We start from the raw sequence: 16,364 nt of genomic DNA, 5'->3' as shown, positions 1-16,364 counted from the left end.
TTTATTGTAGTTCTTGTTTTTGATATATAACAATGATTATCACATTATTTTGTTGTTGTCTTTGCTCCCTTCTGGCAGACTTTGCACCGTTTTCTTGTTGCTTACTATCTTGTTGCTAAGGGTCTTTCGGAAACAACCTCTCTGCCTCGTCCTGAATGTTTCTCAACCCACTAACCGATTAACAGGATCAGAACCAAAACTACTGAATTCGGCTTATACCGTACATCCCCTAATATGCCTTGTTAAAACAACACAAGAACTTTTTTTTCCTGTATAATAAATAGCTCTAGTGGTAGTAACAAAGATGGCTGTTTAACATATACTTTTCCACCTTCACCAAAAAAAATAATTCCTAAAGACTAAAGTAGTTCATCCTTTATACAATACTGGCAATCAGGAAGAAGCCAGTGGCTAATTGGTTTTATCCCTTTACTAGACCATCTGTTCACAAGGGCCATTTCGAGTTTCCGAACCTGCAAGGACCAAAACGAAAGGAAGTGAGGCGGAGGCAGAAGTCCAGATACTAGAATGGGACATCGTCCCTACTATCACGACCAAGGATTTAACGTAGAGATGAAATCCAGTAAGTAAAGAACAACCATTAGTAGACAATTAAACGGGAACCAGTAAGAAATCTTATCGATGTCTGGCTGGGTCAGAGAACTAAAAGAAAACATGGCTAAGAAGTCCCTTCCGGGACATCTGATAAAATAGGATCAATACAAAGAAGATTAGCATGGCCCCTACACAAGGATGGCATGCACAAATCGAGAAATGGTCCAACTTTTGAAAAACCATTTTTACAAAAAGCAAGAGGCTGAAAAAGCTTATCGGCACCTAGAGGTAGAGAATCAGCTTAAAACTCTCAACTTGCTAGCTCCATGTAAACACAAACTAACACGGGGAATTTGACTATGCATATTGCATATCCGAAACATAATAAGGTTCGGAAATCATTTATTAGAAAAGAGTAGGTCCAAAATTCAGTGCAAACATAGAAGTTAGAGAAAAAGCTTAAGATTGATAGTCCAAGAGAACTTATAACAGAAACTGTCAAAGCAGTTCTATAATCTATTTTCCGTTTACCCCCTTAGTAAGTTGAAATTCTGTAACTCACATGATGCCAGGGGAGTAATGCAACCAATAGATAATTCATTATATTTAACAAAAAGTTTAATCAGGCTCATCTGAGAAGGCAGGTTTGAGAAGCCTAACCTGCTTCACAATAAATGGCTCCTGTGAGAGACTTAACGGTGCTGTCAAAATAGTAAGAAAACCATTTCTGTTTCCATAAACTATGTCTGTGAGAGGCCGATCACCCACCTGCAAAGGACGCTAAATGAGCAAAGGGTCGGGAAACCTTAAAAAAAAAAGGAAAGAAGAACCACTTCTACCATAATAAGTCTTGAGGATTTGCAACCTAATTGCCTTTCAATTTCTTCAGCTGTTCCAGCTGGCTTCTTCAACCCTATATTTTAGTGTCAAAGAATCAGCATATACAAATTGCATTAACTCAAGGCTGGGCTATGTTGTTTGGACTCTTCAAAAATTTTGCAGCACCCGTGTCAGATCCTCTAAAAATACACTAGTTTTGGAGGATCCGCTGTGCACCCAAGGCCATTTTTGAGGAGTTCGAGAAACATAGAAGTGGGTTTAAGTGACAAAAGAGAATTACCAGTCAAAGGTTACCATAGTAAATAAGAGATTTGACAATTTATACTCCCCATCAAAGTTTATATTACACACAGGGGTGGAGGTAGAATATTTGAGGTGGGTTCAGACAAACTAGACCTTGTATTTGTATGAGGAAATCTATGAAGTATCCATAAATATTTAATTGCTAATCCAATAACAGCTATGGGTGCAATGACAGTTCAAACCCCATAAACTTGAAATCCTGGCTCCGCTTCTAATTACGCACATGTTTGGCCCTATTCAGCTAATAATATTATTCTACACAAACTTCATATCTTTCAAGAATTCAAATTCATGTAATTCGTCATACTTCAAACTTTAACGCGATGCTTTCCCTATTAAACCAACATTCAATCAATACATCAATGCTTACTTTCAATGTTAGAAAATAACACGTAACGTCTTGAATATGTCCTAATCAAACACCATCACACAAATAGCATATGCATAGAGAGGAACAACTTACTATGTCTAATGACTTTAATTCCGATTGCACGTTCAAGAATCCGAGCTTTTCTACCATCAGGATCATATTCAGCCAGTCCTACAAATTCCCAAATCATCAAACACTCAGTTCTGCAGAAAAACAAAAAAAGAAACACCTTTAAACTTCAAAGTTACAAGAAAAAACACGATTCCAAATACGAATTCCTAATGTAATTACCCGCGGAGTTGCTAAAAACAGCAATGTTGTTGCCAAACAAAGATTTACACTGTTCCATTGATGAAGCAAGAGGAGACCACAAATTCAAAGAGTAAGGAACAGTAATTGTATTGTCCTTATCGAAAACCACGCCTTCGAATCCCCTTCTCTTCAGCTCAGCCCAATCAATATACCTTATGTCTTGCACAAACACATGTGGGATTGCCAAATGCTTGTCTTTATAAAAAATCCCAACAGAAAAAGAAATCCCCTCCACATTAATCCTCTGCCCCAATGCAGCTTTAATCCTTGCCCACCAACTATTCGATCGAATGCCCGAACGAACAATCACTTCAACTCCCTGCTCTTTTACATCATTTCTGTAATGGGGTTTCTCTTTTTCAACAGAAAAGTTCATTTCTTGCCAATATACATCTTTCTGTCTAGTACTATGTTTTTCTTGTTCTTGGTGACAACTGTGTGTATAAGTAACAAGTGTTTTCTTGAAATGAAGGGAATGTCTGGAGGGAAGTTTGCTAGGAATGTAATGGAAGTAAGTGTTCCATGGTGTAATTGAAGTAGATTGCATAATCAAGAATCCACCAAAAAATTTATTGTTGTTGTTTGATTAAGGAAGTGTATGTATAATGTGTATAGATAAGGTGAAGTTTTAATAGAATCTCCATGTTTGTACATTCTACATTTGTCACAGAAAACAGGGTGGGGTAACAAGAATGTTGTCTTTGGCTTGTAGCCACTCAAATTTGAGAGACTTTTGGTTGGAAATTTGATGAGGTTTTGAGAAATTTGGGCTTGAGTGCATATTGTTGGCAAGAGGTTAATAATCATTGGGCCTATAAGAACTTAGGAAGGCTTCATTTCAATAATTACTCATTTTTTGATCGAGTTGCCTCTAGATACACTTTATTTGCCTCTAGATATATTGTATCTAGCGAATGTGTTTCACCTCTCTCCCTCCCTCATCCCTCTACTTCTTTGTATTTGTGTTTCGCACTTTCATGTATCTATGTATATAGTATCAAATATGCATTGATGTATCCAGTGTATTTGTGTGTATTCAATATCAATTCCATGCATCCAGTATTAAAAAAATGCATTGATATATCCAGTGTATATGTGATGTATCTGGTGTATCTGTGCATAAATACATCTATTTCGTATCAATTTTGTGATGTATCCATACATACTTAGAACTAGACGAAGTTATAGTTATTCATAAATACATGTATATATGCATAAATACACGTATTTGGTGTAATTATGTCTTAACTACATACTTAGAAAAAGACGAAGATAAGAATATAGTTATTCAGATTCATATATTTGTGCATAGATATGTGTATCTATTACTCAATTGGATGAGATCATAGGCTGACTATTGAGGATCTTGTTCCGGAGGCTACTATTGGATGTATCGAGGGAGGAAAACTCCTAGTTGTGATGTTAAATCCAATAAGAAAACAAATTATTAGGTATTACACCTTTAATAGTCGTTGAATTTGATTTTGCAATATGAGTGAAATACACCCCTAATTAAACAAAATAGTAATATATAACGATTGATTAAACTAGACTAATAGTACAAATTTATTTTACACCAATAAAATATATAACTTACATCAATTTGCATAGGAATCAAAATAGCTAGATAGACAAGAAATCTAGTGGTGTGCAATAATGTCTTTGACTAGATCCATGTCTGGTTAACTTATTAGTTATTGGTTGTAAAATTAATATACATGTGAAATATCACATTATATTACTTGTTTATAATTCTGCCAATTGCATCTTAAAGTTTGTGCTTCTTTGAGATAAGATCCTCTTTGTCATTCAATATCAGATCTAGCAAAGGAAAAAATAACTTCTAAAGATAAGTTCTTGTCTCCCTAACGAATTAAAATAAGAGAAACTTAAATACACCTCTGATCTTGCAACATGAGTGGAATACATTTTTAAATTTTCGTCAAGTTTAAGGGTGTTTTGAACACTTCTCTCGACTTTTTTATTAAGAGTTTCATGGTCCTACAAGAAATTGAGACCACTTGTTATGTCATGAGGTAGATCGGGGTGTATCTAAGTTTAGTTAGTCAAGTAAAGTACTGATGTTTTTAAGGCTATCAATAGTTCAGAGACAAAGTTCAGAAATGTTTTCAATACTTCTCTCATCTTTAATGGATGATTTTTCACTATTACTATACCAAGAGTAAAAGCATTATTTTTTAATTATAATTTCCTCAAATATTTTTTACTATAAAAAAAACTAGTGATTTATAGCACATTTGGAGAAAATGTCTCGTTTTGCCCTTGTCCCAACAGAGCTCCTACGTATAAGTGTAATTTTAAACTATAGTAAAAAGTTGAAAGGTAAATTTAAACTTTTATTCTCGAAGAACTTAGATACGTGGAGTTCATTCATTTTATGCTGGAGTTTCGTTAATGACAAATGCAAATACGAGACGAATTTGTGAACGATAGGAATATGAATGAACCAAAAGTTGAACAAATGTCAAAGTTGTTCTATTTAAGATAACAAAAGGGCAAACATGAATTCCAATTACACAACAACAAAATAAGTAGCCAACAAAAACCTTTTATTGGTACAAAAGAATAAAGAATTTCACTCATCTCATTCATTAAAATCTTGAACTCTTGCATTCAGCAGAAAAGCCTTGAGGAAACCTCTTAGAATCAGCACAGTAATTGTAAACCATGTGGTTGCTCTGCACCCACCGGAGCCTATTCCGTCCCTTACCATCAAGTTCATGTGTCTCCCATGGCTTCGCGTTGTTTATTGAACCGATAGACTTACATGAAGAAGTACCTGATGATACTGCACAACCATCAATGTTGATGTTTCTGTAATAAGCAGTGAAAGGTGCAAGTGCCCAATCTGTTTTCACTCTGCCTCCTTGTGTTGCCCATTCATCTGCATTCCACAAACTGCAGTATACTTTCATTGCTTGACTCTTTGGAAATGGAATTCCGATGCTTTCGTGGTTGTTGAACACTCTAATTGGACTGTTATCTACTAAGAACCTGAATATATCGAAAAATTGGTAAGATCAAATGTAGTAACACTAATCATCTTAAGAAAATATGAATCTAACTTATATACATTTGACATGTATAACGAATTGTCACACATTTTAACATGTTGTAGCACGTTACATGACTTATAGTCTTTTAGGTGATCTGATAGTGTAAAAACTCAGAGTACACATTGTGAGGTGATTTTGTGTAACTTACACTATGCGATGAGGGTTCCAGACAATGGTGTAAGTGTGAAACGCGGCAGTTGGATCAAACCAAAGATGGAATTGTTGTTCTTTGTTTCCTTTTCCTTGTGTATATACATTGGTATGGATAGTGTAAGGCTGGCCAGAGACATTGCCCAAGAACTCGAAATCGATTTCATCATGTCCTTCTCCTTGTGAAGATAACTAATAGAGAAAAAAAAACAGAACAATCCATCAGGAGCATGATGACATGTTATTATAAGAATGAAGATATTAATAAGAGTTCAAATTATAATAAGAGGCCTTAAACTTACGAAAAAAGTTGTGACAGTGCCAGCAGAGTTTGCAGGGACAAGTTTAATTTGCATATCGAACCTTCCAAAAAGAAACTCATTTTTGGATTGAAAGCCAGAGCCAGAAAGTTTATCAAGAGAGAGGGCGAGACCTCTACCGCCTTCTTGTATTTTACCGCGTCCTTCGCCCCAAGTAATGTCTACATCTTTGTAGAAATTACCAGCTGAGACTAGTAATTGGATACTCATTAGTATTGACAGGAGAAGAAGCAATGTTGATGAAAATTTAGAATCCATTTTCTAAGATGAAATTGTTAAAAGAAAAAGTATGAAATGTTGATGTTATTGGTTTGGTTAAATGAACCTTTTTATAGGTGCAATATTGAGTAGAGCATAGTAGGAAGGATCTATTGTTGTGAGAGGAATATGGGGCAACTGGAGACAAAGGAATGTGAGCTGGAATCTTTAGTTTATTCACAATTATTGTGAACCATAATAATTGCTTGCGCGTGGGGTCCTGTTTTTTTCGACGTGTATTTTAACAGGTAGATATTTAAATTTGTATAAGGTTGAACAAGTAGACACATGCGTTCTACGCGACTTAATACACGTACGACGCCACATAAGACATGAATTGCCACGTAGAGATCTATGCATCTATTTGTTCAACTTTTTATAAATCTAAGTGTTTGCATGTGCATACTCAAAATTGGAAGTCATATATATAAGTTGATGCCAAGTTAAAATATATGTTTTACTCCCTCCGTCCCATTTTATGTGGCACTTTACAGATTTCGAGATTCAAACAAGTCTAACTTTGACCGTAATTTTTTCATAGATCTTTTAAACATTTTGAATTATCAATTGTTGTGACTTATAGTACTTTTTACGTAGTTTACAAATATATAAATTTCATTTCAAAAAAATTGAAGATTTCATGTGCAAATTCCCGGTCAAACTTAAACTGTTTGACTCTCGAAAAACGAAAAGTGTCACATAAATTGGGACGGAGGAAAATAGATTGTATTGTTTTTAATTGTTACAAAAATGCACACATCAATAATTTGTAGCAAAAATCTACAAGAAATATAGAGTACGTGCTAGAATTACTATTAAAAGGTAAGATAAAAGATAAGATATATTTATTAAATTTAAAATAAAGACAAAATATGAGGGGGGAAAAAATAACGACGCAATCACACCAAATAAGTGTCATTACGCAAATGAAACTTTTCGTTATTACCTAACGATACAATACGATAAAATTTAAATAACAATTAAAACAGCCATTTTATTTATGAAAATAAGATCTAACTTTGATTACCACATCTGAACATGTATGTTATGAAATATCCATTAGGATACAGCTATTGTGAAAAATAGAAGGGCATGTGACTGTGTGAATTACTTGGTTTACAGAGTAAATTATGGGCTTTATTTGTATTCTTTTACCACTAAAGTATAGTTTTTTTTATCGTATTTTTGTTTAATTATCCCATTTCTTGGATATTGGAAACAAATGGATCTGAATAGCATGGAACAGCTGTTATCTGATTTTGATCAATTTAAAGACAATCAACTAATATTAGAAACATAAAGATCGTTTGGTAAAATATTATAAAGTTGGTCTTATACAACGCGAATTAAATTAATCGGACCAGTGGTTATACCAATAAAAATAGAAAGAGAAACTTCTTTTAATTATGAGTATTGTGGTGGAATGAATAAGATCTTTTTCACTCAAAGACAAACTCCGTATTTATAGATGGTGGGAGCATCATTATCTTAAGATAAACGCTAACAAAAATTATAATGATGGGAGAGGAATACTATTCACTAATAACGCGAACAATATTAAAATTAAAGCACAAGTATATAAGTTAAATATTATTTTTATGATAATATTTAAACTTTAACGAAGTAGAAGCAATTGAGAAAACTAACTTAGTAATTAAGGTTAGGGGTGTTCACGGTTTGGATAAAAACCGATCCAAACCGAAAAACCAAATCAAATCGATAAAATAAAACCGATTTTATTTCGGTTTGGTTTGGTTTGGTTTTAGATTTTTGAAAACCGATAGTATTTAGTTTGGTTATGGTTTTATTTGAAAAAATCGAAGAAATAATCGAACCGAACCGATGAATTATATACATATATTTTATTAATATACATACTTAATATATTGTTTATATAAACAAATTTAAAGATCTTATACATATTTTCATTAAAATTTATTTATAATTTACTTATTGAAAGCAAAAATTCCCAAGATGAAACATTTATCTTATTGATTTCATGTATATGAGTGTCTATGACAATTCTTTATGGCACTGGAAATGTTATTTTCTCTTCCTTCTAGACCACTATAGTGAATTTTAAAGCTTTATTGATAGTAAATTTAGTGATCGAAAGTTCAGTAATTTAAGTCATTCTAACTATTTTTCGTTTTGAATGGATTGTTGTCACTTTTATCACATTTTAAATGAATTGTTTCTTTTATTTTTGTGTATGGTTAATAACCGAACCAAACCAAACCGAAACCGATAATCACCAAACCGATAAATGTATATTATATTTGGTTTGGTTTGGTTTTGATAATTTTAAAACCGATTAAGTTGGTTTGGTTTTGGTTTTGACCAATAACCGATCCAAACCAACCCGTGAACACCCCTAATTAAGATTGTGCAAAAGATATGGATGGTTTTAATTAGTTAATCCACTAGATATCGAATATCAGATGATTATACGTACTTATAGTTCCTTTGGTAATTAATTACCAACACTTGATATGTATATGTACCATACCAAGAAACGTACAATATTTAACTTCGTGCACAATTTAAAAGATATTAAGCTCAGTTTATTACTAATTACTAAAATTAAATTATTTGATTTAATGTAAACATTGATGCATGCAAACATTAATTACCTCTAGACTATGGAAGCATATCTCAAACCAATAAGTGGCTATACCAAATAACATATCTTTTTTTGTTAGACCTATAAAACATATCTTAATAACATATTAAGTTAATTAACATATATTTATATGACATATCTCAACTTAATATGACATAGGTCCAATTGTCCAAACACTTTGAAACATGAAATTAATTATTTGAGCATAAAATAATGCATATTATTGTAATATAATTAATAGTCTTTTCAATCATTCTAGTTCTAGGATTCTAATTGTTGGGACCTTTATAATTCTCAATTATCAAGATGAATGCAGAGAGGTGTGTGGAGGCTTCACTGGAAGTCATGTGCCAGAAATAATCAACCAATATATCATAGTTTTATTATTTCAACTAACAATGACTAATAATTCAAAAAATAAATCAATATTTGTCCAATTAACTTCTAATGGTATATAGAGGGCAATCTCAATTAATTTGAGATCAAGGCATAATTGTTGTTGTTGTTTAACCAATAAGAACTATGGCAACTAATATGAGTTGTGGTTGCATAATCAGTGATGGAGCTAAAATTTCGATAAAGACCTGTCAAAATATAAAGAAGTAAAATCGCGTAGAAGTCAAGGAGTGTCAATACGTAATATGCATACATTAAAAAAATATTTTTATCTAACTACACAATATATTTTTTGACGAAGGGGTGTCTATCGGGTGTGGCTCCACCACTTCTTGCATTGAATGGTTGGGATACCTCCACCCTTAATTAGAAGTCTCGGGGTTTGACCTCTTGGAAATGAAAAAAATCATGTTGAAAGTATCACCTTTTGAAATAGCCCTACTGTAAGTTTTGGGACATGGGTCGCCCATGTGGACCTACCCGACCCGGTTTGCCTGACCCAATTTAATTAATTAAATGGATAATCCTTTTTAAAGGATAAGAGGGAACAATTACAAAGTAACTGCTCAACCTCTCCTCGAAAGACTTCTAGTGGAAGTGTCTTTTTGAACATGGAAAAAAGGGGGAGAACGTAAAAGAAAAAGCAAAAGATCAAAAGAGAAACAGAAAAGAACAAACTATCCTAGTTTCTTACGCAAATCAATCTACACACTAATTAAGAAGACTCTTAGTTTGTGAATTGCACTATGTTTTTTTTTAGAGACAGAGTCGATCTTGTAATTGTTCGGACTTGGAGCGAATCTACATCAAAGAGATTATCAACAATTCCCGCTGCAAGTGTTGAGGTACACATCTTGTTGTTGCTTTGCTATTAAAATTACTTCACCTACAATACATGAATTCAAATTTAATTGGAGAATCCAATATAAATAACTAGTAGGAAAACCGAAAAAACAAAACAAGAAATACGTCTTACTCGCGGCAAAGCATTTTGTTGTGACATTTGTACCTTTCTTGGACGAGATCAATTTAAACCTTATAGTAAAAGGATATGTTTGAAAATTACGGTGTAATTTAATTATAAAGGAATATTTCTTATCGAGTCGCGATTGACACTCGATGCCTAATCAACTAAACGAGCTTATGATTCTGAACTATCTATAAAGCCTCTAAATAGTATGTGAATTGCTCGGGACACAAATTTCCAACTAATCTTCTAACTTAAGAAAAATATGCAAAGTAATGAACTGAATCGAAGCATATAATTGAGTTCATTATAGTAATTCATAAATTTCAAATTATGAATCCGATCGCGATTATCCACTAATTTTAATCATTGTAGATGCAACGAGGTGTGCAGAAGCTCCGGTGGAAGTCACGTGTCAGAAATAATTGACCAAACATTCATATATGACCAACTATTCAACATTTGTCTAATTAACCTAAATTATTTGAACTTTAGGTGTAACTTATTTAAATGGACAAACATGGATAATGAAAATTCATACATTATCGATTTAGTTGGGATTAAGACGTAGTTATTTTCGTCTCGTCAACAAAAACATGACCGACATGAATTTAGCCTTTTATTGCTTATACGGTGTTTGAAGGCTTATAAGATAGTCAAACTGGTTTATAAGCACTTTTTAGTTTATCTATGCATTTAATAAATATTAAAGTGATTATAAGCTAGAATCAATCAAAATTCATAAGGTCATCAACACCAGTTTTAAGACTTTTTATCCAAACACGTAACAACTAATGTTTTATAAAATTATTTTCAACACAAATGCGTGTTTCAAAGTGAAGCCATAATTTCCAATTGATTTGATCCTCCAAGATGTCATGTTGAATTATAGCGTGTTTGGCTAAATTTCTTGAAAAAATTATATATAAATTGAATATAATTCATTTGTCAACACAATTAAAATGGATAAAAAAAATTATGAATAATTAAAATGGACCAATGTTCGTTTATGATGAAATTATAATATTTGGTCAATTATATTTTTTGGCACAAGACTTCTGACATTGTTACATATTTAAATTTGGTTATATATGCTCCATGCATTATTTTTCATGTATGTTTGGACCTATGTCGTATTAAGCACCGTCATGAATTATTCTGTACCAAATGTTTGGTATAACCATTTATTGTTGATTGAGATGCTTCCATAAATGGTTTGCATCGTGAGTTCAACCTATATTAAATGTAAATTTTTTAAAAATATTTATATAATTATGTCACTTGAAAACTAGTAACAAATATATATATTTTTATTGTCATTATTAGAGTCAGATTAGTTTGGATGTACCTCGACTTTTCTATCTAGTACTTGTTATTTTCTATCAGCATAAGTATCGAGTATCTCTATCCAACAAAACTTAAGCAGATGAAAAGAAATCTCTTTAAGTGTTTTTTTGTCTCTAGTAGAATTTGAACAAAAATCTTCATAATTCTCTTTACTTTATCAACCATTAGATCACCCCTTTGAATGATCAGCTACAAATTACAAATATGTAATCGCACCAAGAATGTTGATAAATACTGTCCGTTTTAGATCTAGATCGACACAAATTTATTTTTCATGCTACAACATATCGAGTATCAAAAATGTGCTTTATCATATAAATTTATGTTTTGCATTTTATACATATTTACTTTCCTCACTCATTACGATATGAGATTTGTCTGAAGTGTCATGTGCACCTCATCTTTAGAAGTCTGTCCGTCAGTCCTACTTTATTTGTTCTCATTATCCCGCCCTTCCTACTACAATAGCTAAGTACATTTTCATCCAAAAAATAAAACAGAACCCCACGCGCATACAATAATTCTTGTATGTGTCCAATGAATTTAAATAAACTAAGGTTTCCAGCTCACAGCTAGCCCTTTGCCCATATTTCTCATTAAAAAAAAAAGGATCCTTCCTACTATAATTCTACTTCATATTGCACCTATAAAAAGGCTCATTTAACCAAACCAATAACATCAACATTTCACACTTTTTCTTTAACAATTTCATCTTAGAAAATGTCTTCTAAATTTTCATCAACATTGCTTCTTCTTCTTTCAATACTAATGAGTATCCAATTACTAGCCTCAGCTGGTAATTTCTATAGAGATGTAGACATTACTTGGGGTGAAGGACGCGGTAAAATACAAGAAGGCGGTAGAGGTCTCGCCCTCTCTCTTGATAAACTTTCTGGCTCTGGCTTTCAATCCAAAAATGAGTTTCTTTTTGGAAGGTTCGATATGCAACTTAAACTTGTCCCTGAAAACTCTGCTGGCACTGTCACAACTTTCTTCGTAAGTTTAATGCCTCTTATTATAATTTGAACTCTTATTAATATCTTCATTCTTATTATAACATGTAATCATGCTCATGATGGATTGTTCTGTTTTTTTTTTTCTCTATTAGTTATCTTCACAAGGAGAAGGACATGATGAAATCGATTTCGAGTTCTTGGGCAATGTCTCTGGCCAGCCTTACACTATCCATACCAATGTATACACACAAGGAAAAGGAAACAAAGAACAACAATTCCACCTTTGGTTTGATCCAACTGCCGCGTTTCACACTTACACCATTGTCTGGAATCCACATCGCATAGTGTAAGTTACACAAAATCACCTCACAATGTATACTCTGAGTTTTTACACTATCAGATCACCTAAAAGACTATAAGTCATATAACGTGTTACAACATGTTAAAATGTGTGACAATTCGTTATACATGTCAAATGAATATAAGTTAGATTCATATTTTCTTAAGATGATTAGTGTTACTACATTTGATCTTACCAATTTTTCGATATATTCAGGTTCTTAGTAGATAACAGTCCAATTAGAGTGTTCAACAACCACGAAAGCATCGGAATTCCATTCCCAAAGAGTCAAGCAATGAAAGTATACTGCAGTTTATGGAATGCAGATGAATGGGTAACACAAGGAGGCAGAGTGAAAACAGATTGGGCACTTGCACCTTTCACTGCTTATTACAGAAACATTAACATTGATGGTTGTGTAGTACCATCAGGTACCTCTTCATGTAAATCAATCGGTTCAACAAACAACGCGAAGCCATGGCAGACACATGAACTTGATGGTAAGGGACGGAATAGGCTCCGATGGGTGCAGAGCAAACACATGGTTTACAATTATTGTGCTGATTCTAAGAGGTTTCCTCAAGGTTTTTCTGAAGAATGCAAGCGTTCAAGGTTTTAAGAAACGAGATCATTTAATCGACTATATATCCAACGTTTGATGCATCAAATGTTGGTGTTTTAGGGACGAGAGTGAAATTTGTATTATTTACCTATATGTAATGGAATGTGTATGGTTTACTTTCTTTTGTTAGTTATGTTATATGATGAAACATTGATCTTTGATGTTCTGATATCTTGCAAATTAGATACTCCCTCTATTTCAAACAGAATGATCTAGTTTGATTTGACACAAAGTTTAAACAGATATAGGATCAACGAAGAAGTTCGCATCAATACAAATATATAGGAACTAATACATTTGGGTCACATTAAACCAAAAATCAAATGGAAATACTATATGGTACACCTTTTCCAGTGACACCAGGTTCAGAAAATGGTTTTAATAATTCATAAGGCATAACTCCAGCTCCATTTCTATTCATCAACTTACTATCAACATTTCTAGCATCAATAATCCCTTCAAATTCCTTCAATTTCCCCGAAAATACTTCAAACGCCGCGTTAATTACAGGATCTTCAGCCCAGTAAGGTTCAATGATTTCACCAATATATTCTTCATCTGGAGCATGGTTAGATAAAACATCCATAATTGCTATTAATTTTGTTGCTTGAAGTTGTGAAGGTAAGCATTTTAGTAGTGCCTCCTCAGGTTTATTCAAGAAACTTTCCCATTCTTCATTTGTTGGATCTTCAGTTGGCATTTTTGTTCTAGCAATTGTTGGCCTATTTGGAAAGTAACCTACATATAAAATAGAATACTCAATTATCACTACAACAAAAACCGTTTTTAGCGGTACTAAATTATACACGTTAATTAACAAAGAGTGTTAAAGTCTTTACCGACATTAGTTAATTGACATTGGATCTAATGTCATTATAGACTTTAGGGACATTTACAAAGAGTCATAATTGCCTCTAAAAAAACATATTCAACAGCCGTTAAGCTATTACCGTTAATTAATTGTCAAGATCATTTTTAATGTAGTGTATATATGTAGATAACCTACTATAACAAGTTACGTACCATACACAAATATTATAAAAATAATTTATGATGTCAGTGTGTAGAAGTTAAACTCTTTTTGAAATGATTTAACTTAATTAATTATATATACTAAAGGTCAGTCTGATGCCCGAAGCAATTCCACTTCCACATCGGGAAGGGGCACCTAATCCTGACACAATTCCACATCGGGAAGGGGCACCTAAGCCTGACACAGGCATTAGTGATTGATTTCACAATTCGAACACTTGACCTCTATAGGTTACATGGAGACAACTTTACGCTCCAAGACTTCCCTTTATTTCACTTATTTATACCAACAACATAAAAAATAAAAAAAAATTAAGAAAAGGTAAGGTGTGTACCTGCATAAATGTATTGGCCAAAGTTAACTGCTGCATGGTGGCCAGAAGTTACCCAAATCATTGTAGTTATAATACCAATTAAGTCATTTGGGGTTTTTAACTCTGGCCACCATGGCTCATTTTTCTTGTCACCATGGCCAACATTTTTTATCTCTGACCACCAAGCTTGGATTTCTTTATCAGATTCAATAAGATTTGTTTGTGGATAATAATGGTTGACATAATTTGTTACCCATTGTTTAAGTGTGTCCCAAAGTACTAAACCATCATTTGCAAAAGGGTAATCTTGTATTGTTAGTTTTAATCCATATGGTTCATTTGGATCTTCCACAGCCAATCCCCTGTTATATATGCAACAAAAAACATGTTAGTGGAAGGGGGTCAGAGTCAAGGACACAAGGTCCTAGCCCTTTTCGTCAAAAAATTATACTATATATAAAAATTAAAAAAAAATTAGATATATAGATTTTGAATTTTCCTGGTTGTTTAGTACGTATCAATGTACAAAAACATGTCTGTATAATAGTAAATGTAACGGCCTAGTCCGCTAGTGATATTGTCCACTTTTGACCTAGACCCGCGCGATTTTAAAACGTGTCACTAGGGGTAAGGTCTGTTTATTTATATACCCAACATCTCTCTAGTGTTTTGCCGTATATATCATGTTATATATACGGATAGCGCGGTAGTATGAACGTGTGATAGTAGGTTATAATTTGTCATTTTTATGAGGTAGCCAATTAAGACTTATTATAATGGTAATTGGTATGCTTGCAAATATCTTATAATTGATTCGATTGTATAAATATTATTTACATTATTAGTGCATAAAATCTATAACTCAAAAATAATTCTTAAGAAAAGAATTAGTGACCATCAAAGTTTGCGATGACATGGTAATACCCGTTCATTTTTTATCAAAGGTTTTGTGTTTGACTCAGTGAATAAAGTCGTTTTTGTTTGAGAGCATTTTACATTTAAAATGAGATTTTTTAACGCAAATTCAGATTAATCAGACCTCAAAGTGAGGGCAAACATTGGGTGGAAAATAAAATTAGTGATCACCAAATATTGTGATGGAGTGGTAAGCACGCCCTTTCATCTCTAACCACATGTCTCGAGCTCAAGTAACCTATGTTTGAGAGCCCTTTACCCTTAAATTAGGATTTATGACGTGAATTCAAATTAGTCAGATCCCAAAACAGATATCAAACACTGAATCGAAAAACAGAAAGATTAGTGAATTATTACCTGCTAATAAGGTTTTGTGGGAGTGCCTCTTGGTCAAATCTCCATTCAAGATCATAGGCAACAGAACTAAATTCCATTGCATACTTGCCAAGGGAAAATGAAGTCTCAATAATTCCATTTGCATTAATAAGTGCTTCTCTAGCTAAGGAATTTATCTTCATTGTATGTCTAAAATGAGGATGCAATAATCTATATATTGGGTGCATTGCACTAAGTTGTCTATTTGTTGCTATAATATATGGCTCTGTAGCACAATGAGTTCTTAGCCTACAAAATTTTGGAGAAAAATTAGCCATAATATTTTCAAAAT

At 33.0% G+C, this 16,364-nt stretch overlaps 4 protein-coding genes and 1 non-coding gene across 5 annotated transcripts in view; 2 read left to right on the top strand and 3 right to left on the bottom strand.

Annotated features, from left to right (window-relative positions):
• Positions 1 to 285: 285 nt before the first annotated feature.
• LOC125869218 (phosphatidylglycerophosphate phosphatase 1, chloroplastic/mitochondrial-like) lies at positions 286 to 3,050 on the bottom strand. The gene is made up of 5 exons (XM_049549788.1): positions 2,360 to 3,050; positions 2,162 to 2,239; positions 1,395 to 1,468; positions 1,216 to 1,323; positions 286 to 473 (listed from the first exon to the last, which is right to left on the bottom strand). The coding sequence occupies exons 1-5, from the start codon at positions 2,925 to 2,927 to the stop codon at positions 360 to 362; spliced, it is 942 nt and encodes a 313-aa protein (XP_049405745.1). The 5' UTR covers positions 2,928 to 3,050; the 3' UTR covers positions 286 to 359.
• LOC125869485 (U6 spliceosomal RNA) lies at positions 687 to 789 on the top strand. Its single transcript, XR_007446849.1, has one exon. It is a non-coding gene; the product is annotated as a U6 spliceosomal RNA (small nuclear RNA).
• A 1,794-nt stretch (positions 3,051 to 4,844) lies between the features above and the next one.
• Positions 4,845 to 6,217, bottom strand: LOC125869200 (xyloglucan endotransglucosylase protein 1-like). Its single transcript, XM_049549763.1, has 3 exons — positions 5,910 to 6,217; positions 5,606 to 5,799; positions 4,845 to 5,395 (listed from the first exon to the last, which is right to left on the bottom strand). Exons 1-3 carry the CDS (start codon positions 6,183 to 6,185, stop codon positions 4,993 to 4,995), a joined length of 873 nt encoding a protein of 290 aa, XP_049405720.1. The 5' UTR covers positions 6,186 to 6,217; the 3' UTR covers positions 4,845 to 4,992.
• A 5,969-nt stretch (positions 6,218 to 12,186) lies between these two features.
• Positions 12,187 to 13,597, top strand: LOC125869254 (xyloglucan endotransglucosylase protein 1-like). The gene is made up of 3 exons (XM_049549822.1): positions 12,187 to 12,514; positions 12,627 to 12,820; positions 13,031 to 13,597. Exons 1-3 carry the CDS (start codon positions 12,239 to 12,241, stop codon positions 13,431 to 13,433), a joined length of 873 nt encoding a protein of 290 aa, XP_049405779.1. The 5' UTR covers positions 12,187 to 12,238; the 3' UTR covers positions 13,434 to 13,597.
• A 60-nt stretch (positions 13,598 to 13,657) lies between these two features.
• Positions 13,658 to 16,364, bottom strand: part of LOC125868970 (linoleate 13S-lipoxygenase 2-1, chloroplastic-like) — a 10,240-nt gene continuing 7,533 nt past the window's right edge. Inside the window, exons 3-5 of the mRNA XM_049549526.1 lie at positions 16,055 to 16,321; positions 14,804 to 15,144; positions 13,658 to 14,174 (exon numbers count right to left, since the gene is read on the bottom strand). Coding sequence (XP_049405483.1) covers positions 13,756 to 14,174; positions 14,804 to 15,144; positions 16,055 to 16,321 — 1,027 coding nt within the window. The 3' untranslated portion in view covers positions 13,658 to 13,755. The remainder of the gene's footprint in view (positions 14,175 to 14,803; positions 15,145 to 16,054; positions 16,322 to 16,364) is intronic.

Source organism: Solanum stenotomum, chromosome 6 (genome assembly GCF_019186545.1).
Source record: "Solanum stenotomum isolate F172 chromosome 6, ASM1918654v1, whole genome shotgun sequence".
In the NCBI taxonomy this organism is placed as follows: Eukaryota; Viridiplantae; Streptophyta; class Magnoliopsida; order Solanales; family Solanaceae; genus Solanum; species Solanum stenotomum.
This window is presented reverse-complemented; position numbering and strand designations above follow the sequence as displayed.